Raw genomic sequence first — 24,498 nt, forward strand, 5'->3', positions numbered from 1 at the left:
GAATGAGATTCAATAAACATTTGATTCATACCTCAGAAGACTGAGCAAGTTCCAGTTCACAGTGCAGCGAATTCATGCCTTCAGGGACATTACTGGTAAATTTACACAGCAATGGGAAACTCAACTCATTTCTAAAAGAAACAGAAAAAAAACATATCAGCCCTTTTTTATTTTTGATGAACTGCATTTTTTGGGACTTGTTCACAATACTCACGAGATCAGCTCTTGCTGCATGTAGTGCATGTTCTCCAGTAGCTTATTTTTTTCTGCCCGCAGAGTCTAAAACATACATCAGATGTGGTCAGAATGTTAGTTTGTCGTGCAGAATCCGCACAGGATATTAATGCTTTCTGCTTAGAGTAAAAAACTAAACTCAGTCCTGTACCTCTATTATTGAGGAATATTCTGCAATGGTTAACTTCAATTCTTTGATGTCCTGCTCCTTCTGCAGAGATCGTCGAGAAAAGAACCTTTAAGATACAGAACCTGACAACTGGCGCGTTGAAGTGCATTTGTAATACAGGTATTATGATACTTTGTAACCAAAATAACACTGTTCCCTATCCTACGTCACAGCAGTAAGCTGTACAACTTAGGTCTGAGCAGCAACTTGATTACTTAACCTAAAGACAATTGCAAATATAAAAACACAGTCAACTGCCTTACATACTGGCTAACAGAGAGCACTCGTAAGGCCTTTTCTATGCAACTCCTTAAATTAAGAGACAGAAAACCTCTTTCTAGGTACTGTGTCTAAAATTATGACTTACCTGGTTTCTGTACTGTACCAGCACTAGTAGACAAAGCTAGATAGAAGCACTCTGGTTTTGGCTGAAAAACCTGGACTATAGTATGCCTAGAATGAGTTTTAGTCCCAGCTGACCCTTAAAACAAGTTGCAGTGTTCAGAGACTGCTCTAAGTTTCACGACTAAAGGCACAGAGTGCAAGGCTCTGCAGATTAAACACCACCTAATGGAAGGGCTGATAGGAAACGTACCAACCTTTGTGGTAAGACTGAGGGGTTAGCAGAAGTATTAGCTTTCTTAGCATCACAGACTAGCAATGGGCTTCTGTGATTCAGTCACATTACACTGTCACAACAGGCTGCACAGACAAACAGAGCCTTTCTTAGAGGAAACCGGAACTTCAGGTGGGAACTCTGATCCTCTCATCCCTTTTATGACTTTTTCCTACTCTTTCTCTCTAAAAATAACTGAAGTTTTTTAAAGAGATGAAACATACATAAAGTAAAGCACTAAAAGTGAGGTTATAGAGTCAGGTTTCCAGCCTCGGCAGAGACAACTGAAGGATGGTGAGAAAGGTTTTTTTCCTTAAAAAGAAAATTAGAATTGTTACTCTATCTTCATGTACCTTCTGCAGGCCTAAAAAAGTTGCCATAATAATTTTCAGCTACCATCAATCTTATCCAATCTATCTTTGGACAAAGGACTATGAGAGGGGTTTTTTCTTATCCCAAAGGCTTGTTAACAAGCAAAGTCAGTTTTCCACGCCAATTTCTTCAAGATTATACAAATCAGTCACCTTTATCTACAAGAACGTGCAATCTAGCAGTCTGCTTTCAGTATTCATGTTTAGTCAATGGAATAAAAATGCTTTTTCAAAATAAAAAGATACTACAAGAGACCACATAAGCGTTGTATCATTAAAGGAGAAGAAAGTGGAAGCTGCAGGTTGGTTTGGGTTTAAGCTAGTTAATCTGTGCCCTTTAACTGCTTCTTGTAAAAACCCCAAACCACCTATTAAAGCCCCCTAGCTACATCACATTGAAATTAGATTCTCTTGTCACTATTTCAATTCAGCTGCACTCCTTTTTTTGCAGACAGACTCATAGTCAAATATTTAATGAGCAGATTTAGAACATGTTCCTCTGAATAAAAACTCAATTAGTCTAGAAGCCTATTTGCATAGGTCATGAATCCAGACAATGCCAATACCCTTGTGTAGTCTTATGTCTCTGTTTTATAATACAAAACAAGAGTTTAAAAACACCATCAGAAACGTTTCCTCAGCAAAGCCTAGATAATTACACCTCAGTAATGAGAAAGAAGAAATTTGCTTTTGCAGTGGGTTCTGCATAACTATTTCTAGTTGCACTGGTTGTTCAATTTTGTGTCAAAGACGTGAAGGTGAAGAAAGGATCTTCTGCAGGTAGTCTTTTGCCCACTGTTGAAGGAAGCAGCCATTAAAAGTTTCTGTATATTTTTCTGAAGTTTGCAAATTTATTTTGTTTTAATATAGTGTGGTTTTAATTTTTTTTAAAATAAAAGGCAGAATCCTGAAACCTTTAATCATGCTGACTCATAACCAGGTCCTAAAGTAAACCTCACCTACTTTAAGCCATTTATAGGATCAGGTCCTGTAGTGTGAGAACAGTAGAAATAAAAGCACCACAGTGAAGCATCATCTTTTCACAAATCATCTCGTAGTCCGTATTTTCAGTCAAGACAGTAACAAAGTAAAGCAACTAACCTGGATCAAACTTGCCTCTTTCTTTACCATGGTGTTCTCATAGATATGTGCCTGCATCTAAAGAACAAAAAGTCAAATATCATTCCAGTCACCAGTATGTACTATAACACAAGTCTATTCCTGTCTCCTACTTGGAAGAGGGAAAGGGTACCAGCACTCTTTGCTTAGGAAAAAAGGGATTCCTCCTTTGGATACCTGATAATGTGTTTTGAATGTCCAACCTCACATCCAATTAACTTACTGGAAAGGATGAAAATGGGGTTTGTTTAATTAGTCTAGTTTACACCCTCCAGAAGCAACTTTCTTAGTAAAGCTTGTCACATTGTCCAAGCTGCGATTGCACTGTGGTTCTTTAATACAGACAGGTTCAGAGACATCTGTCTTCCAGAAGCAGATATTCCCATCACTAGATCCAAGTAAAGTAGAGGCTGACTTTTTATTCCTCCTAGAGCTGAAACACTTACTTGAAGTTCTGCTACGTTTTCAGACAGCTCCAAAATCTTCTTTTCAAGTCCATCGGTGTCCATGCTACTCCTAATATCCTGAACAAGATACAGAGTATTTCGGCACAGCTGAATGGATTGACAGCTTTTCCTTGAAGAAACCAGGCAAGATGACATCTCCACCCCCTACATGCTGCCTACTCTAAAGCACTACCAGCATTTATGCACACACATTGTATGTGCATGCCCCATTGAAACTGTTTCTGCTGTTTCCTCCCCTGTTTTCTCCAGTGCACTGTTAAAAGAGAAAACCTTGAAATGTAATTTATAGGCGCTACTACACCTGCAAATCTAAAGAAAAGTTTTTAAGGCCTGCAGCATGAGAATTTTATTTGGAAACATGGAGTTTAACAGCTGTTTGGAAAGACTAATCTTGAGCATGGTAAACGTGCAGAGAACGATTACTGCCATGTTGTTAGGTAATAGAGTCCTGAATCCATGAGGTGCTTCTTCGTATGATTTAACCTGTTTCTCTATTTCATCCTAAATAGTCTAAAACACAGGCTGTAAACAAGTATTAAACATTTTGTCACCTAATAGCAACTTAATGAAATAAAGTAGCCCAGAGGTACACCTTCATTAGCAGTACATTCCCTAAAGCCTCCTATAGGTCCTTGGCCAAAGTCAATGGATCCAGCTGTGAGCGGAACCCCCAAGTCACCCTTGTAAAACGCAAGATATTTTGAAAACCTAAATTAGCACATCAGAATTCAAAGCCTGACATTTAGTTTCTTCATGATGAGCTTTTAGCTAAACACAAACATGTATTTCCATTATTTATTTTACCTCTTCCTGGAGAGAAGCAATTTTGACGATGAGAGACCGATTTTCTTTTTCCTGATCGGGTTTATAAAAAAATTTAAAAAAGAGAGAGAGAAGAAAAAAAAAAAAATCAGTTTTTAGCACATCAAGTTCAACATTCAAAGCCAAGCTAAGCCAAAGAAACAACAGACCACGAAAATATCTAGATCCCAATAAGCAGCAGTGGCAATGCACAACCTTTGCTTCAGAAAGGAGGACAAAAAGGTGAGTGCTGAGACTGATCCAGCTCATGAACCCTAACTGAAGCGTTCGATGCAGGCATTTCGAATCAGAGTAAAACTTGGACCACTAGATGACAGGAGGGAGGTATTTAAGGCCAGCGTGAGCCAGTCTAGTTGTGCTTTCTAAGTTTGCATTAAGCATATGTGCCACACTACACTTTTTTTAATATCAGCCATGAAGGAAGACACATTTCACTCTGGGTCTTCACTGCATGGGGAACTAAACTAAAGGACCACCAATTTACAGAAATGCCCACACAGTCAGACACAGCACTGCCACTGTAGTGTGAGCAACATGCATGGCAGCAACACAAACATATGTTCTCTGGAGAGCCTGCGCTCTGGTGTCTGGCAGCACCTGCTAAATCCACAGCCACATCAGCCTCATTACCCATCTGTTTTCTGCCTCTGACAGACTTTGCCTCTCAGACACCTGGGGTGCCATTCAGATGATCTCATGTAGGCAACTCGTGCTGTTTGAGACACACCAACGTGTGTGCACTGCTTGGCTTCCATCAGTCAGCCAGAATGGACAAGTTTCTGACAGGCCTTTGTCATAACTGCCAGCCCCTATGGACATTGACAGTATAATCTAGAGTTGTTTTCCAAAATGGCCCTTTTGTGTGGGTATCTGAACCTAGTTTCCTGTCCTGGCTGGTTCTGGAAAACCATGTGAATTTTTGTCAGGACAACACCAATAGCAGAACAGTTACAGCTCAGTTATGGCAGCATAACAGTTGCTGTCTTTAAGCATAAATACACATCAAATTGGTCCTTTAAATGGTATTCTTAATTGTAACTGACAATAGCTTAAAGAAACTTCCATGCAAAAACTTCACAATGTTGTGGTAACACTAAAGAATCACACTTCAAACATCCTCAAAACGTCTCAGTACCTCCTGGTACAGAGAAGGTCATACTACTGATTTTTAGTCTGAACGGTCACACTTGTTACAGCAGGGTACAAAATGCTGTACAAAACAACTAAGAAACAAGAGCACCTACTAGCTGTTTATTTTGGCAGAGAATCTGCTGTCTCTTCTCTTCCGACAGGTTCAGGTTGCTTTTTGCTTCTTCTAGTTCTTCTTCCAGTGATTTGGCTTTCAGCACAGAATGCTGGATGCTGTGTTTAGGGAGAAGTAAATCCAGAGAAACTTCAGCAAGTTACCATTGGACATTAAATAGGCTTGAAATACCAAGAAAAGGTATTTTTAGAAGCCACAAGAGATTTATTCTTTGGCACAGATAGAAGAACAACAATCAAGTTTAAGTCCAGCATTTTTATCCAGTACGTAGAGGTTCACAGATTTACCCTGTATGTATTACTCACTTCCACTCTTAGTAAACGATGAAACCCTGGGCAAACATAACATCCAAGATAGCACACTTGTGTTTGCAACCACCTAAAAACCTAGCTTGTTACAGTCAAATATATCAGGTTACCTGAGCACAGAAACACTGGTGTCATCAGGGTTCTACCTTTTTATTTGTTGAAGCAGATGCTCGTTATCTGCCAGTGTCTTGGTGTTGGTCTCATCCACAGCTTCCAGGGTGAGCTTCAGCTTGTTGTTCTCCTCCTGAAGCTTCTGATTGTTGTACTGCAGGTCCGCAATACAGGTTATCAAGTCAGAAGTCTCCCTGTTCCAATAACAAAACCAGAAAAGATTAAGAAATGTGTTTTGATTTATATTTAGATTTGTGTCCTGATGTTGCACTCAAGGAGGCAAGAGTTGAGCCCACAGAGGATTGTTAAGACTGCAGTGTACAGTGTCTTTGCTCTGCACAGAGATGATCTTCAAATCAATTCTCTAGTTCTATGGACACCAGGAGCTGTTTTAATTACTTAGGGATTTTTATGCTCCCTGCAATTGCACTATGCCACCACACAAGTGCCACATCTGTATGTCTGTAGGACAGTATCTTAAGCTTTTCCTGATCACCCCTTAGGCCACTACTAATACTTCCTTTATTAACTCCACAATTTCTGAATCCTCTCTTTTCCCCTAATCCATCTCTCCTCAGGTTTCCAACTGCAACTTGAACATGGATTGCCCTTTTGAAATCCTGAGAAATGACAGGGAAGCATCAGAAAGAGGGGCATAAGGTTTTTTTGACTACATAGAAAATGCAAAACTTCTCTTTGAAACTTCCAGTGTTTAAGTGCTTTCCTATTAAACAGAATCCAAGTCAGAGCTGTGACTAAGAAAAAATAAAAAACTCAAAAACCCAAAAGCAAGGACCACATCTTCAGGTGATACTATTGCCACACACCTAATAACTTTGTGAAGGAAAGGAATCAGTTTAAAAAGTAAAAACAGAAACAAAACCCCGTGGCAAAAGTCTAATGACAGCGAATTAAGAAAGGAAATGGACACAAAATAACCAGCAGGAAAAAGATATTGGTGTGTCTTTAAAGTTTGTGCAAAAGTTGTGAGGAAGATCATGATAGTATCAAGAACTAGTGCAGATTGAGGTCAGCATTAGAAATTCTGCCAAGATTGCTGAAACAGTGGTCCTGTGAGTTGCTTTCAAGTAATTCAAAGTGGAGAGCACTAGAGTTTGAGAAAGAGTTGCTTAAATGGACTTACATGTCTCCTTTAGACACGTCACCCCCAAAGGCTTCTAAGCTTCCTGACGTAATATTCATCCAGACATGTGTCTCTTTCTCTGAAACAGGTAAGGTTTTCTGTTTTAGAGTAAGAAATTGGAGTTTTCCTGAATAAAAACAGAATAAAATGGTCTGCACCTTCAGGCGTGTTTTGAGGCACTTTCAGTTCTAGACCTTCCATGCTTGCTGCCGGTTCCTCCCTGAAACAAGGAAGCATCAAGAGTCACAAGATCACTACGACACTGGATTGCTTACCAACTTTATAACATCTAAAAGCTTTCAGTCAAAAATCCATGCTGATGTCACAATGTCCCGATATCATCTTTGTTCCAGACTACAGAATCACAAGCCACAAAAGAACTTTCTACTCTCCTGTCTTCATCAAAGCCTTTATGAGATAGATTGACATAATGCTATTACCATTTTTTTTTATAGTCTTCGATCCACTCCTTCATAATGGCATGATAAGTTTCCAGATCCACGGAGACATCTTTCTGCTCTGGGTCAAGCATGTTGCATAGTTCTTCAAGACCACTGTCTTCTGATTCCCAACTAATTGTTTGTCTCAGGCAATCAGCTATCTTGGAAACTGCTACTTTTCCTAAAATAGATACAGGTCTTGACGTGCCAGACTCTGAAGTCTTGTAGGCCATTGTAAAGAGCTGTAAAAAGGCATGTTACTGGGCTGCACTAACATTTATTCAATTGCCTTTGAAAACTGTAGACAAACAACTGATCCCTGCAGACCTAAGGCTACCTGCAAAGGAATAGTTAGGAGCTTTTGTTCAGTTTTTCTAAGACAGAAGGGGAAAAGTTCAGTTTAAGAAGTGACACATTTGCTATGTTATCAATTCCAGATCTCTTATCAAGTTGGACAAATCCTGTGACTGACATGATCTTACTCTGCTAAATGGATTCCATTATCGACCACTTTTAGTCATGTTTCAGGCAGAATTCAGAAGTTCCCAAAGTTCTCTTTTCTAATAGGTAAAAGCCTAAAAGAAACAAACAGTCATCTCCAATGAGGTTGATGGCTTGTTGAAGCACAACTCTCCACTACTTCACTAAAGTACAGCAAAGATCATCAATAGGTGGAAGGGGAAGGAGAAGGGAAGAGGCAGGCATCACACAAAAGAGGCACAGACATTTATTCTACGTCTGCCACACAAACAGCCATGTAGCTAAGGGAGCCAGCCAGACTGTGATATGCTTAGACTGACGTGACACAGGAATTGTAATAAAATCTCAGCCTTGAAAATTTGTTGAGGGGAGAATAAAACAGAGTAAGGAAGAGCCACTGGTAAACCTGTATGGTCTGTATCACATGCACAGAAGATACTGGTCAGTAGGTCTTGTTCACAGATCCAGCTCACATTCGCCATGCTGTCAGCTTTGTAACGCAGGAACTGCTTCCATCCTATGAAGAGGAAGTTTATTGCCCATCTTTATTTGGTCATAGTAACTGTCATGCGCTACAGCTTCTAACTATTGTGTTTGGAATAGCACAAGCTATTCCAAGCACAGCATCCACATAGCATACCACAGCTTGAAGGATACTTTGCTTAGGGCTGTTTTGTTTTGGTTTTTTTTTTTTAATAAAAAGTTATTAAAAACCCAAACCAACCAAACAGATCTCCACCACTGCCAATAAAACCAGCACTTTTAGTGCCAAATAACACCAACAACTAGTCTTAGTTGGAGTCTCCAAGTTGAGACCTGGTTTATACATCTACTTCAGACATGCGTGTTTGGCAAGGCCAGCTATTCTCTTGCATGAAGTAAAAGTATAAATCAGAACATTTTAAGCAGCTAGCTATTTTTTCCTTCCCTCTCCAGATACATTGCAGAGGAATCACCACAGACAGATCAAGTTCTTAAGAAAACAATCCTTTAAGGAAAAAAAAAAATACAACACACCAAAACACAAAAAACCCAAAACCCAACAAAAAACCAACACAAGAAAAATCCCACCCCAACAAAACAGAACCAAAAAGCCACCACAAAAAAAGAGAAAAAGAAACCAAAAAAAATGTACCAAAAGATAATCTCTTTGACACAGGAGATTGGATCACAGCACTTTCTGACTTTTTATCAGATGTAAAGAAACATAAATTTGGAGTTGATGTAAGGTACTTCTGTTCATGAGGCAAATCTTTAGATTCTATATTTGATAAAGCATGCAGTTTCTTCTGGTTGTTGGCCTCTCTGCATATGAGGTAAGATGAAGAACAGTTCTCTGTGGGGCATACATGCATCGACAAATTGCCGGATCTCTCTTCGCTTTTAATGACTGAATAGGTATCATTCGCAGAAGAGACGTCAGAGAGGCACCCAAGGCAAGGCGACAACGGCAAGTCTGCAGAGAAAACATTGTCACTGCTGAGACTGATTAAGGACGTAGTAGTACTATTGTTACTTCTAAAAATTCTTTTCTTCAGTATTTCTTCTAGATCTTTTTTGGTGTTGCACTGTGGGTGGTCAAAGTTGCGGGACTGAAATTTTGGTATCTGAAAAGCAGAGTTAGAGACTTGGTCCATCATTTGGATAGATTTGATCTTTCTGCATATACTATTCACTGGGTTATGATGCCGTTTGGTAGCTCCATGTTCTGAAGACATTATAAATTCCCCTCTCTTGCACAGTACCTGGAAAGAATAGCAGCAATATATGAGTCAGCAGGATCAACATACACTTGTTCTTTGCAGCAGTTTTTCCGTTCAACAAGCAACTTAGAGTTTTGGTACCAAGGGGATTGAAAAACTTTGGTCCACGTGCCAGAGGAAATACTTTCAGAAATCTCACTGTTTATTCTTAAACACAATAACTACATCAGGGAGCGGAGAGGAAACAAAAAATAATCCTGAACTCCCTGCAGCCTAGCAGCTATCTTTTCAGATTAAAGGAAGGACGAAGCACTGCCGCGCAGAACAATTTATCCCAAATTGAATTTTACTGAGGATTCCTTGAGTTGACTTTTGGTTTTGGTTTTTTTTGGTGGTTTTTTTTTTTTTGGCGTAAAAAGTGTTAAAAAGAAATAGAAGCCTCACACAATTGTTGTGACTATTATCTCTGATGACATTTGTAGCACATATTTCCTTCCCTGGTTCCATGGCATTTTGCTCACATCTAACAGCAATATCTTCAGTAAATAGCTGGACAGTTATCTCCAACAGCTCTAGACACTGTCAGTTTCTGATCTCTTCTGGTAGCTGCCAAGTGACCCTGCAGCCACAGTTACACAAATCAGTTGAAGTACTGAGCCAGCAGCTTTTCTGGAGCTGCATGATGACAGGTTTCAGAAGCCAAGATTTACATGACATTTTCTTTCAGGAAAATATTAGTGTCTTTTTGTGTTTGCTCTTTGTTGGTACTGGGTTGGTGAGTGTGAGGAGGCAGGAAAAGCAAGCACAAGGGTTTCAGAATTTCAGTGAGCCTACAAGAACAAAAACCCAAAATCCAGTTCTTTCTTTTACTACTTAACCACAACTACAGTGGGTCATGCTATCACACAGGGAATTCCAAGAAACATGCTCTTCAGTTCTACTTGTGTTTGTGTCTTTTAAAACATTGCCTGGGAGAACAGGTATTTCCAATAAGATGAGCTTGTGTGTGTATGACCAAGTCATGGAAGGTACAGTTTGCAAGAATAGAGCCACATTTCAAGTGAGACAGGCATCTCTAGCATGCAATTTGCAATCATTTTCTCTAAACTGAGTAGTTGTAAGTTTTCACCTAACACAATCCTCCTGTGGACTTCTGTTGCAGTTTCTCACCTTCAAAAAGTATCTGCTGAAACACCAGCAGTGAGAAAGACTATCCACCAGCCAGTGCAACCCAGTGAGTGCAGTCGGACTTATCAAAGCTCTGTGATGGGCATTAGCAGCTTAACTGAATTTTTGTCATTGGAAAGAAGTAAAAGCAAAACAAGCAATACTATTAGAAATTAGATATGTCATCTAGATCATTATAAGAGACATATTACTTTTAAAAATAAGAGTACCAGATAAAGATAGCTAAAGATCCCAAGAATCAGATTTTCAGTGACCATTCGCACTCAATATTTCAGTTACGTACATATCTTCCCACTTGGTCACTTTCAAGTTCTCAGCTCTGAAAATACACTGTATTGCTTCTCTCCACACGATTACATACAATGTTAAAAACCCAAACTACTCACAAAACACAACACTTGCTTTAAAGAAAGAAGCAGAGAAGCAGGGAGGAGTCCAGTTTATGTCAACTGTATAAACTACATGACTGGCAAGAACCTTCCTCAGGTGCTCCAAGAGTGGGTTTTACTCATAGCCAAGCCCGCAAATAGCACTATCACAGGCCAACCTTCTCTTCAGGTTAGGAGAGAGGAAAATTAAATCATTGCTTTATAACTAGAGCTTAAGAGACAGGATGTTCATGTGAGTTCAGTTGCCTGCAAAAGCTGAATACACCTCCTTGTACCCTGAAGGGATTTCCCCATGTATGATAGAAACACCAACTTGACCCCAGAAGGATATAGACTTTAGTCAACTATACCTTTCTACTCAAACTGTGCACCCAGAAACAAAATGAAGCAACCTCCCCAAGAAGTTAGCTCCCTTCTTTTAGATGGTAAAAACCTCAGTGATTTTCTGAAAAATAGCAACATACTTTACCAGCATTTAACAGTAGTTGACACTTATATAATCATGTGAAGTACAGAGAAAAACCACATTTAAATATTTATTGATCTGGATTGCAATAGACATAAATACTCAAAGTTTTATTTAGATTGAGTCATTACAAGCTTCCTGCATGCCAAGAGGTTGGTTTTATGCATGTGTGGTTAAGATCCCCAAGTTGATTTCTCTACCATTGTTTCTACTAGTAGCAACATTTACCCTAATGATTATCTGAATAATTTTAGAGAAGAGGCTGCTTTTTACTGCTACCACTGTTTTAAAAGATTTATTCCTTAAAAATAAGTGCCAATTCATTGAAGTAGCTTTCTATATTAGAGATGTAGATTATCTTTTCAAAGGAAAACTTACAAACATCGCAATTTGCAAAAGGACACAAGAGCCTTCAAGGAAACGTAAGGAACCCTCAAATATTAGTCTTTTTAACTACAATGCATTTTTAAGTATTGCTTGTAATTCCTCATCCAAAAAAAACCCCCAAACAAGCCAATAATCCAAGACCTTATACTTACACTAGCACACGAAAAAGCACCTTCACTTCTTATGCACCAGAGAGAGCATACAGCAACAAAAGCTCTTTTAGCTGTTCCTCTGAAGAGGGCCAATTGAATAAACTTTGGGACTCCAATTAGCAGAAGGCTCATTTGCTGGAAAATCAACTTTACAAGGTACACCTGTTGCTGCCTACCACCCATCTCTCAGGTGGAGAGGGGAAATGAGCTTCAAGGAGGTGCAAATCAAGCATCAGTCTCTAGCTTTCTAGCCCTTCTACTTTTTTTCTCTTTTTTGTATCTCCCCTGCAGCTGTTAAATGAATTATCTGGAATTTTAATACATCCTGAAGTCTCCCTGATATCTTACCCTTTTCTATGGTTTTTTTTTTTTTTAACAATGAGGAAAATACTGATATAACTTATTGCTATGTCACAGCTTAGGTACCTGGGATGTTTCTCACTTCTATTAACAGTTCTTTCTTACTTTTCCCACCTACTGCAAAAGTTCAGGTAGCAGAAGACCTCTCCTAGTTTCTCCTGTGACAGTGAATGAGCTTGGATATTGTGCTATTTTACTGGTCTCTGGAAAAACAAGGTGGAACTTCAGTGGTGTGGGAGGGATCCAGCCGCAGGAAATTTGCACTCTTTCCATTTTCCTGGTGTGCAGTTCAAGTACATGTGGCTTATGGCCCATCTTTGCTGGGCAACACTGTGTTTTGCTTAGAGCTTCACTGTGGGCTGAGACAGGTAAGCACTGACAGACACAGTTGAGGTGGTTTACCACCCGTTTTAGGAATATCTGAAGTATCTGTCTGTTCTGATTATCTGGTATGTCAAGTAGAGACATTTATTTTTCCCTCAATTGGACTTTTGCCTCTAGAAGCAAGCTTTGTTTCAAGTTATTATGATTATGGTTACAACAGTGTAAAACAATTAACTACTCTTATTTTAGCATAATTCCTGTTTTCTGCATGGTAGGATTAAAATACATGCTATTCAAAGCTAAAGTACAGCTCTTACTCAGTTTGCATGGGTAAATATTGAGGACAACAGTTTCAGAGTCCTCCCCGTCCCTCATGGTATGCATGGGTAAAGAAATTCAGCCCAAGAGGATGCAACCGTGCTCAAATAGGTTGCGCACTTTGTCTGTGAAGTACATGCAGCAGGTTATTTCAGTTTCTGACACCTGACTGTCTGGTTTAGTCTCTCAGTGTAACTTGCCTTTTTCATCCCTTCCAATCCCATCCATTGTTTACTTCAAAATGTTATCATCCAGCTGCTCGGTAACAGTATATACTTCTTCCCAGGATCCATGGGTGAGACTATGTGACAAACCTACTAGTTAGGCAAGAGGAGACGACTGCATGCGTAACGCTCAGCCCACCAGGCAGCTTCTTGACAAAAATCCTCTTTGCCAAGTTCATGGGGGTGGAAGAAAAGGTCAGATGACTCCTTGGCCTTTGGTGCAGATGACTCCTTGGCCTTTGGTGCTTATGTCATTACAAAAAGGTATGTTCTGCAAGATACAGTCAGTAGTACCTGCCTGTTTGAAGAGCTGCACAGCTTCTGCTAACGCACTTTTCAAATGTCTGTGCTTATATGACAGAATCACAGAATCTTAAGGGTTGCAAGGGACATTGAAAGACCATCTAGTCCAACCCCCCTGCCAGAGCAGGACCTCCTAGAGTAGGTCACACAGGAACTCATCCAGATGGCTTTTGAATGTCTCCAGAGAAAGAGACTCCACAACTCATCTGGGCAGCCTGTTCCAGTGCTCCATCGTTCTCACAGTGAAGAAGTTTCTCCTTGAATTCCTATTTTTCAATGCTGGCCCTGCAAGGACCCGTACCAGACAGCTATTTTACTTGAGACCACCAAAAAGCACTTATCCTAGCTCCTGGTTCTCCTTTACTTCTCCACTAGAGATGGGATGAAAGCCACAAGGATGAGACACCACAGCTCCAGGCCTGCAAGGCAACGGGCATATAGAAGGGCTCAGCAACGAGGGAAGGCTGACTGCTTTGGCTAGTGACAGTGAAGACTTCAATGCCTTCATCCTAGGAGCTGCTGAGCATCCCTTTATGTCAGGAAGACGCTGTATGGATGCCAGAGATGGATGCCAGTATGATTTTTATCCTTCCACAGAGCTAGGCAAAGACAAAACCATGGAGAGCACTTCATTTGATTTCCAATTCCAGACAATCCCTCTCCCTCCTTGCCTTCTCTCTCACTATATTCCTCTCATGGCAGAAACTTTTACTTCCCGTGTCTCCACATCTTCTATCTGCCCTTGGACACTTTTGTGCCAGTGAAGTGTGCAGACCCAACCCAAGTCACGTCCATGTCCACAAGTGTAAGCACAGAAAGATCCCACACAGTTCCATGAAATTTATTCTTCATCATCACACCTTTTAGAACAGCAGTTTGCAGACCTGAAGAAAGGAAAGAGCTCTAGTAACTATGCAGTAACACTGAAATCAGGCCCACAGATATGGTGCCAAATGTACAACAAAGTAGTCAGACAAAATTTGAGCCAGCAACTAATGACCTCTGTAATTATGCTCCTGGTTTATGTCAGAGACTCTCTCTTCCCTTCAGAGCTGAACCACGGACTTAAAACTTCCCCAGCTCATTGCAAGGGGAGGTGGACTAGATGACCTTCAAAAGCCCCTTCTATGATTCTTTAAGTTAGGGCTTATTCTGAAAAATAGTAGTGAAAAACATTTTGTGTGACATAAAATGGCTGACACACAAAAAAAATATTGATAGATTGCAGATAAGGTTTGCACAGTCAGCAGGTTTTACAAGATGAATATGAAACTTGGACACAGAGTTCTTAGTCTGAGTGGCTTGTTGTGTGGTAGAAGTCCAGAGTAAGATGAAGGAACACAAAAACTAGGACCAAAAGAAGATGTTAAGTGGGGTCATATGGTTCAACACCATGTTTCTCAGCAGAATCCATTTACCAATGACTCCAAAGAGGGAGTTGGCTAATCTATTCTTTGAGTGTCTTGGCGATAAAAGATCCACAGACTTCCAAGACAACTTGTTTCACCGTGCTAGTGTTAGAAAGCTTGCCTTACTACCTAACTTAAATCTCCATACTTCAAATTAAACACAATATTAGTTTTTTGAAAATTTCTTACTTTGCAGACTCTGCCAAGATAGTTCAGAGCCTTTTAAGATGCTATGGTTAGCATGTACAAGCCAGAACTACACTGCCCTAGGTGCTGTTAAGATGCCAGGCAGAAGTGAGATGTAAATCCCAAAGAGTTAACAAACCATCCGGAAAGCATGAAGGGTGTGAGAATAAGGATGAGAGACAAAGATCATAGATCTGAGGAGATTTATACTCAGACAATGTCAGAATACCATATTTGCTGATGTACCTGCTGGCCACCTACACACAACAGCTACACCTTTTCTCAAGAGCAAGCAACAGATCACTGGTGTTCTTGCTGGCAGCTTAAAAATAGACTGGCACAATGACTATAGTCTACACTTTTAGGGAAAGATTTTGGAAGTACATGGTCCTGATGCAGGTCAGTGATATATGTTTGACTCTACTAGTTAAAACTCTACCGCATGAGAACTTTTTCACCCACCTCAGCATTGGATTTCAATACCAGAAATTGGCTTTTTATCATTTACATGTCAGAATAAGCAGTCTCTGCCCTTTAGATCATCTTTAAGAATAAGAATAGGTTATGTTCTTTCTAACAAGGGGTCCTGCTGCTACATCAAGCTTCACTCTACTTCCCTTACTTAGGATATTGATTACATGCCAAAGTCACTTCCTCATTTATGTGAATCAACTGAGAAATGGCAGCATTGACAGTGAGTGTTTTATGTACAGCTCATCATCCTGAAATGCTGTAGTTTTTTAGTGTGTTATGATCCATAACCCAATTATAGGCTACTTCATTTTTCAAGAGTGCAAGGTTACATATGCCCATACACATTCACATGGGGCTTTTTTGTGAATGCAAACCCTCTCAGTACATGCATTTCCTTCTCAAGGTATTGCCTCCTGTTGCTGTTTGCAAATATGCCACCCTAGAAATGGCTAGATTTCTGGGAAGAGTAAGATGATCACCTTCTCACACAATTATGACAAGAAAGAGTTATGAATGGAGAAATGGAGTGTTTTAAATTTCAATCATTAAAGTAGGATTAAGAAAGCTGTAGTTCTTTAATCTGCATACAGACTTCTTACACGTTTCCAGGGTGGTGATTTGGAACTTTTTTTTTTTTTTTTTAAACATCAAAGCAACATAGAATCACTGGTCACAGTAAAAATAAATGGATTTAGGGCCTTAAGTCACAAAAGCACAGAAAATGTAAGGGAAAAATAAAAACTTTTAAAAAAAACCCCCAACTTACTATGGAAATTCATTTTGGGACTGAGTTCATTTTACCTGGTGCTATCTGTATAAAACGTTGTCTGAAGTCAATGAAGAAACACAAATATATACAGAGGAGAAATCAATCCTTCTCTCTTAATGCTCTCCACTCTGCGGCCAGAGGGTGCTCTTTGAAGTCCTGTTCCCCTTCATACTGTAGCAGTGATTCAGTTCAAAAGCAATTAGTGACATTTTAGGTACCCTAGGGATCATGCCTGCCTTTCAGTAGCATCTCCGCAAGTCTTGGGTGTCTTACAGGCCCTGTGTCACAGCTAACAGTCCTATGTGAGTCTCAGGTGCCTTGGATAGTGTTTGGGCAAGGTAGCCTACTTGTCACTGGTTGAAATGAAACAATTCACCTTTACACAGCTTAATGCTATTGAGACATCTGATGGTACAGGACTCAAACTATTTCAAATAGGAGGAGAATGCTGCTGAAGCTCTGCATTTGTGCTTGAGCTGATGGTCACCTGACCCCATAATAAGCCAGCTGAAGTTTTGAGCTCCAAGCTGCACTCCAGGCAACCTCAAAAAAGTCCCAAGCAAGTAGCACTCTGACAATATAGCTATGTTTGGAAGAGAGTGTGAGGCTCCAGCAACAACTCAGAGGAGCTCAGCCTTGCAAAGTGGTCAAAAGATAAGAAAAACTGAAGTGGTCTTTCTACAGTGCAGTAATAACATTAATCTCGATGCCTTGAATTCTCTTCTCCATCTCCCCAGTTTCAACAGAAAAGGCTGAGTGGGTTTTATTCACAGTCTATTTTGTGTTAACTTGTCTCATTCCAGTGGCAGGAGAACCAAGGTTTATTTTCAGCAGTAGACACATTCTGGTTTTTATACCACAAGGAGGGCCATTGTGAAGAGAAAACATTTTACAGTGATCAATGCCAAAGGCAGGGGGTTAATTTTCACAGATTCAGATGTTGGCATGTTTTGATTCTAGTCCTGTGGTATGTACAGAAAGAGACTCTCTGAAGTCACTCCAGAAAACAAAAGATGAGTAGCTTTCTCTTTATCGAGTCTGCACTTGTTAAATGTCTCCTGGATGCAATGCTTAGTCCCCTTCTAATGCTAAGGGTTAAACATCATCAAGAAATGTCTCTGATCTGTCAGAACATGAGGAAAAGAGCAGGGAAAATGTAAACTTCATATTGAAGTAAATGCAAGTAGAATCCGTTCTTCTGGCTAAAGTGTATCATGGCATGTCCTTTAAGAAGGATAGAGGTATAATAGCAGTTCCCTGCCATCACAAGATCTGCATTAGGTCAAAACCTGAACTCCCCTCTTGTTTCTTGCATATCTATCAGAGTGAGCTGCAGCTACTGCCAATTCTGTACATTCAATGAATAATTCTGTCTGGTATAAGCATAGAACAGAGCAATATCCTTCCAAAATTGAGAGAGCAATTGCACCTTCACGGTGTGCTTCAGAGTGGTCTCCACAAACATGTTGTGTCAGGGAACAGCTGTTAACAAGCCATAGGAGTGCCTATCTGCACACTCTCTAGTCAGATTCCACATACATTAGCATGTGTTTGTTATGCATATAGGCTGACCTGTATTTTTGTTACATCACAGACTGGTCCCGTTTGTGAGGCTGTCACTTTCTATTGACTGATCCTCTAATCAGCAAATTTCTAGCTCCATGTTTGATTTGTTTCTCCACATGATTCTCTCTTCCACTTTACAAAGGAAAAATGAAGGAGCTACAGAATCAGCAAGTCTAGGCATCAACCATTTGCCTGAGGATCAAACCCACTATCTATGACTGCAATGAGTCCAACAATCACTTAGAAGTAGCTTATGGAAATGGTTTCTCTGATTCCCGCTTCCTACCTTTTTTTTCTGTTTACTGTTCACTGTTTGACATATTGAAGTCTGTGATCTGGGCTTTTACTCCAACCAGTCTGAGACAGAAAAATGTTTCTGACTATTAGGGATTGGGGATTTTTTGGTGGCTTTTTTCTTTGTTTTTTTTTTTTTTTTCATTCAACTTTGTATTTTTACTTGTGGATATAAAAACTAGATGCAAGAGATTGTTAGAGAATCAAACAAGAAACTGTGCCATCCAAATGTACACTAGGAATAACAACAAGCTAGCACTGGATAGTCAAGTGACACTGGATAAGTCACCTTTTTCCCTTATGACTGGAGAATAAGTGACTAACTTCTCCAGCTCCCACAATGAAGAGCAAACTGATATATGTTAGATTATCCTAGGTAAACACCCATCATCATTATTAATACCTGCTTCTGGCTGTGGTTATCGATCACCTAGCAAGAAAGTGACGTATTGCAAATGCACAGGGCTGATGCTGATGTATTCAGAAGGTATTCACCTGGCTAATGGGATGCATCTCCAAGTGTATTCATCTTTCAATCATTTATCTGACTTCCTGCAAGAGTATAGGTTCCCCTCAGGAGTCATCAGACCTTCTACTTTTCCATCTACAGGGCTGACAAGACTCCTCCACCCTGCCACAGAAGGGGAGGGTCCCTTCACTCTGAAGATTTAAAAAGGGATCCCCCCAAACCTGTAGGAGATATTGTGACACATTATCCCAAGAAAAGAAAATTGAAGCTTTGCCACTTAACTAAGTATGAAGGTGAGTGAGACTCTTTTGGTGTGTGGGAAACATTTCGTTTGCAATTTATTATTTTTCATGTGAGTACAATTTTTAGGACTTTCAGGGGGGCTTCGTAGTTTTAACTTGAAAATAACCTGAGACAAATATACACATAGTTATATTCAATGGGCTTGAAATAACTATATTTTTAAAAAACCCAAACATTACTACCACAATGTGCTCTCAAAACCAGGATAAAATAAACAATCGTGAATTGTAATGTTAGATGCTCTCTGTTGCCCATTGCTGTTATCAATACATGAATAACAACACAGTCTGTGCGAACAGGCAGAGATGCAACTTGTTCGCAGAGGATTCATGCTCAATGCTTTCATTTGCATGTGCTGCATCAGCGAACAGACTCCAAGAGTCAAAAGAGCCTGTCTCATGACATGTGTGTAATCATGGTTGATGCAAATAGGATGCTAAATTTAAAAACTTTCTTTTCCTGAGGAAGTAGTGCTCTTGCTCTCCTGGTTGGTTGGTTTGTTTATTTGGAATGGCATATCCCCTATATTTGCCACTTGTCTAAACTCTATGATTCAAGGTTTTATAAAGTCCAGATATGTTTTATGTCATCTTTCCTTGTTAGTTTATATATTATTTTAATTTCTGGAGGATCTGATGTCCTTATAAATAGGAGCAAAGGAGGTGCTTACCTCTATAACAGTTGTTCCTGGTATGGAATCTTTGTCATGAGTATTAGTAAAGAGAATAAAGTATGTTTGATTTAATATTCATCCTTTCATCAGATGACTGTGTAAAGAAGCTGAAATAACCAATGAGCAAGAGAAGATTTGGCAACAATATAGTGAGAAAGGAGCGACAAAATACCCTTCCGTTTAGATTTCAGAGCTTCTATAGATCTGAAAGGCTTTTCCCGTACTTTGTGATTCTTTGTTGTGCACAGGGGCTGTGTAATCTGACAGCATCTGCAATGGCACTGCTCCTGGCCGTGTCTTTCATATCTCTATCCTGGAGTGCACCTCAGGTAAACTGCTCACTCAGTCTGAATGTGCAGCATCCATGAATCTCACAGGTTGGTGACATTTAAGTATTTATATTAGTTAGTAATGGCATGCAACATTGACATGTCTCTTCTCTCTTTTTTTGTATAAAGGCTCATTTTCAAAGGAGAAACTGGACTCCTCAGGCTATGCTCTATTTGAAGGGTGCACGTAAGTTCCAAGCTCTTTCCAATTTGAGGAGATAACTTTCTCTGCCACTGGATTATTTCTGATCTGCTTGGCTCCACACAACCATTAAATCCCCAAAGATACTGTGGAGGTAGAAGTGCTGCAGCCTGCACCTGCAGGGATGTGTTAATTAGTTTTTTCTGCTTGTCTCTGAGATAGTGGCATCACCAATATTATTATCATCTCTTTAGTAAATCAAACTGAAGAAAGTACAAGTTAGAAGAAGCAAAAAACAGTACTGAAAATATAGAGAGTTTAAAGCGTGATTGTAAAACCTACCGGAAAAGGAGTTTTCTGATCTGAAATAATCTTAAAAGGGGTTTAAGACATGTTGGATATAGTTATCACTCCGTATTCTTACTCAGGTTTTATTAAAGGCTTTATTGTTTGTGTCTTTTCAAGCAATAGAACATGCATTCCTATTACAAGCATCTTGCACTAGAGTTAGTATTAAGACCACAAAGAACCTCTTCTAAGGAGAACTTGGATGTCAGTGTTATCAGTATTGTGATGTGAAGGTTGTGAGAATGACCTTTTGAGTTTCTGCTGTTAGACCAGAGTTGGAAAAGCTTTAAATGTAAAGATAAAGAGTCAAAGAGTCCTTTGATGTAAACCCACAAAATTTAACAGAAATATTCATGTTTTAAAAAATTATATTCTGAATTGTTGTGTCAAAATTAAAAGCTACCAGGTAGGGCAGGTACACAGAGAGTAAGAAAAATTCAAATTCTTGAAACTAAAGAAACCCCGAAGCTCAAAATCCCAAGAAAAAAATGCAAAAGGGAGACAATACAAATAATAAAACCATGAAGAATATATAGGTTCCCAACAGCTGTGAGTGTAGCTGAAAGAAGTTCTAATGACATTCATGAAATAATTTTTATTTATAAAAGCAAAAAATTTAGCTCTCTTTTGTTTTGTTTAACACTTCCAAGTGAATAATGCACTGTCTTAGTTCTACACTGACCTATGCATCATTTTTATGGAGGCATTGGAAATAATATGAGTTTATTTAAGTTTTTTTCAATCTATTCAGAAAATAGAAATATCCCTTCTAAAGGCAATACTTTACAGTCTAGCAAAGAGATTGAAGGCTGTTGACCATACAGCAGGCAAGGAAAGAGTGAAGAAAAGATAGTAAATTCCTCCCTATGAACAGTTCCTACAGCAGGTTAATACAAGAAAGAAAAATGCTGATACACCAGTTCTATGGAGTAAATTACATCTTGAGCATATGGATTCAGGATGGGCTATTGCTATTTTGGAAAAAAAACAGGATGGATTTATGCCTCAAATTTTATGTCTGTAGAAGTATTGCTATAATCTTGTAGTTTGGAGATATTACTTCAGGGATTGTAAAGTAGGAATTACAATAGATTTGAGAGGTGGTTTTCACCCTTTTCCTACTGTTTTTGCAGAGGGACGTCGATTCATCTCAGATGAGAGCCAGCGAAAGGATCTGTATGACAGAATGCAGCTTGGTAAGTATGTGTGCACAGGTGTATGTGACATAACAGTCTTTCCTCAGGTTATGGAAATTGGAGGAGATTTGTTTTCCTGCAATTATATTCAAGGAAGCAATCTAACTCCCTTTTTTTAGTTCCTTAACTCCAAAAGGCACACAATAAAGACTATATGACTTTCCCGTGTACCTGTGTGACCTCATTTACATAGATGATGTTCCAGACTGACCTAGCTGTTAACTGGGATTATCATCAGTACATTTGACTTTCTTGTTCCACTGGAAAAAATAAAATCAAATTATTAATTTTTCCAAACTGGTGAATGACAAAAGTCAACAATATTAATCCATGCCGGACAATGTTTCTGGAGGAAACAGAATGTTGTAGTGAAGTAAGGAACACATTAAAAAAAAGGAAATGTTCCTTTTACATTCCAAGGGACTTTAAAATAGCCTTCTTCTTAAAAGGATTGCTAGACTCTTCCATGCTAAATATTTATGAGGCTGGTTTTGAGCAGATAATGTTATAGAGTACAGGAAACAACAGTATTTTTTTCCTCTATGGGGTCTTTAGTTGTGGGGATAAAAAAGCAAAGAATAAAGAAATGTCATGAAACACTATCCAGTCATGCATCTCTGATTTTATAATTCTAGAAACACGCAGCCAAAATATAAATCCTCTATCTCTTTCTGAAGCTGCAAGATTGTTCCTTAGTTCCTTGTGGAAAGCACAAGAAGGTAAATGCATATTTTGTCTTACCCTGACTTTTAAAAATGGCTTTTATCATAATCTAATTTACTAATGATTTAATTAATTGAACTAAAAGGCCTAGCTTGAAATAAGGTATTATTCCACAGAGTGCATTGTATCACAGTGTATGTTTACACAGAATGTATTGTATTAGAGTATACATTTACATAGATTAAAACATGAATCAGATAAATAGCAGTAGGTGAGCTTTTGTATATTCTGCTTTTAAGTTGCTTTTCACATTTTTATTGGTTTAGATTCAAGCAAATGGCTATTTTCAATTGAGTTTTCCTAAACAAAACTCCACCAGAGCTCTTTTTCTGCAGACTATTGTTTGCTTCTAAATTTTCATTCTTTCTTTGGCTCATATCCTGGTGGAAAGGGTTAAAAGAATACTAAAAAGCCCTAGTAGAAGAGTTATAGGATTCACATCTTGCTCCTGTTAGCTCTGTCTCTGGCACAGCTGATAAAGGGTCCCAGAGGCAATTGGAGGCAGAGCCCTGAAATATCCTGGAAATTCCCATTCTTAATTCACATGTTCCCAGCCTCCCAGGGTTTCTGTCTAACTCCCTCATGTCTGTTTCCTCACCAACTGCTTCCTTATCACCTGCTACAAGCTTCTGCTTCTCACTTCAGAACCTCAGAGCCCACAACTCCCTTCCACAACATCCCCCAGTAAAACCCAGGTACTAAGTTTAACATAACTTCTATTTGCTCATTTCCTTCATACATATTGCACCCTCCTTAGATGAGAACCCCATGATAGCCAGCTCCCTCACCCCACTGTAGTTCATCTTTCCTTCCTAGAGTAACTTTCCTGCGAAGACCTTATCCTGAAGCCCTTATCCTGAAGCCATCTGATCCATACATAGAGCATAAATGAATGCTCTTCATGCCGTCTGTCTTTCTTCTTTTCAGGAAATGAAGCTGGGTATGGGAAAACTGTAAAAGGAAGGTACACCCGATGGGCAGAGGCTATCTGCCCCCCCCCCCCCCAACCCCCCCCCAATGCTGGGTGGCATAACTTTGTCTAAGTTATGCTCTTCTAAGTTATACCTTTGTTTCTTATTGTCCTAGTTTCAAGTTCCTTATTCAGAGTCTTAATTGCTGTCATTGTGACAGGGAAAAAAGTGCTCTACTTGAAATAGGAAATGTGACCTTTCACATAGATGAGTGATAAGACAGGCCTGTTACTGCTTCATCACCCTTGACATCATCAACACTGTGTAATAAATAACTGTCTTGTCATCATTGAGTTAGCACCTCTCAGTTATCTAAAGCACACATCTTTCCTGTAATTAAAAGAGAATGTGAGAAACAGCTCACAAAATTTACATGGTGTATGTGCAGGTATGCTGGAACAACTCCTGTCTTTGCCACTTTCTAAAATCTCCCACTGTTGTGTAGTGCTGGAGTTCTGTGTTCAGCTATTTCTTGTCTGCTCTTGCTGGAGTTCTGTGTTCAGCTATTTCTTGTCTGCTCTGGTAGAACTCCTCTAACCAAAAAAAATCAGTGGCATTTTGATTGAGAGAGAAAGGCAGAATTAACAATGAGCATAGTGCTTTAGACAAGACATATGAGCAGTTAAAAAGATAAATTTGTGCAAGTGTCATTTGTGCACTAACAAAAAGAGAAAATCCTCTGTAGTTCATGATTCATCAATTTTAGTTGTGTTTTCCTGCCTGCTGTTGCTCTTCCAGAGGAAACAGTGGACAGCAACAGCTCTCTGAGAGAAAAGGTGATATATCTCAGAGAGCTAAGCAGAACTGGCAGCTTGTTTGAAAAACGATATGTGAAACAACATTGCCATCAGTGTAGCAGGGAATAACAAGACAGTCAAACCTGGGTAAGCCACTGACTTTAGAAGATCACTTTTGGGTTATTTTAGCCTCCTCTCAACTGATAAAAAGGAGCAAATAAAGAAAAAATACATTATTTTCTTCTGCATGAAAGATTTGTGCCTTGTACTAAGACACTCTTCTGGATATGGTTTGCACCTTTGCTCTTCAGTAAATAGAAAACATTCTACATTTAGAACGAGAGAAGACATGATTATTTCTACAGATGCCTGTATCATTTAGCTAGGCAGTCACTAGGTCTGTACCTGAGGCATATCTCTCTACTGAAAACTTTGACTGGACTTTCCTTTACCTACAGCTTATTTTTTCCCCACTCTGTCTTGTCTTACAGTCAAAGAAGAAAACAGTGATCACCCTGGCTCCTTGTCAGATAATCAATCAAACTGGTGA

General features: G+C 39.3%; 2 protein-coding genes across 2 annotated transcripts in view; one reads left to right on the plus strand and one right to left on the minus strand.

Annotated features, from left to right (window-relative positions):
* Positions 1-9,263, minus strand: part of LOC104562794 (inositol 1,4,5-triphosphate receptor associated 2) — a 35,092-nt gene extending 25,829 nt beyond the window's left edge. Inside the window, exons 1-13 of the mRNA XM_062008973.1 lie at positions 8,681-9,263; positions 7,952-8,062; positions 7,066-7,246; positions 6,784-6,845; positions 6,626-6,704; positions 5,517-5,675; positions 5,043-5,160; positions 3,781-3,831; positions 2,956-3,033; positions 2,492-2,548; positions 386-445; positions 215-279; positions 32-131 (exon numbers count right to left, since the gene is read on the minus strand). Of these exons, the coding sequence (XP_061864957.1) occupies positions 32-131; positions 215-279; positions 386-445; positions 2,492-2,548; positions 2,956-3,033; positions 3,781-3,831; positions 5,043-5,160; positions 5,517-5,675; positions 6,626-6,704; positions 6,784-6,845; positions 7,066-7,246; positions 7,952-8,062; positions 8,681-9,263 (1,704 nt within the window). The remainder of the gene's footprint in view (positions 1-31; positions 132-214; positions 280-385; positions 446-2,491; positions 2,549-2,955; positions 3,034-3,780; positions 3,832-5,042; positions 5,161-5,516; positions 5,676-6,625; positions 6,705-6,783; positions 6,846-7,065; positions 7,247-7,951; positions 8,063-8,680) is intronic.
* Positions 9,264-18,813: 9,550 nt separating this feature from the next.
* SPX (spexin hormone) lies at positions 18,814-24,498 on the plus strand. Its single transcript, XM_062011927.1, has 6 exons — positions 18,814-18,819; positions 19,751-19,831; positions 19,961-20,018; positions 21,455-21,517; positions 22,153-22,236; positions 24,440-24,498. Exons 1-6 carry the CDS (start codon positions 18,814-18,816, stop codon positions 24,496-24,498), a joined length of 351 nt encoding a protein of 116 aa, XP_061867911.1.

The sequence above is a fragment of the Colius striatus genome, chromosome 1 (genome assembly GCF_028858725.1).
Source record: "Colius striatus isolate bColStr4 chromosome 1, bColStr4.1.hap1, whole genome shotgun sequence".
Lineage (NCBI taxonomy): Eukaryota > Metazoa > Chordata > Aves > Coliiformes > Coliidae > Colius > Colius striatus.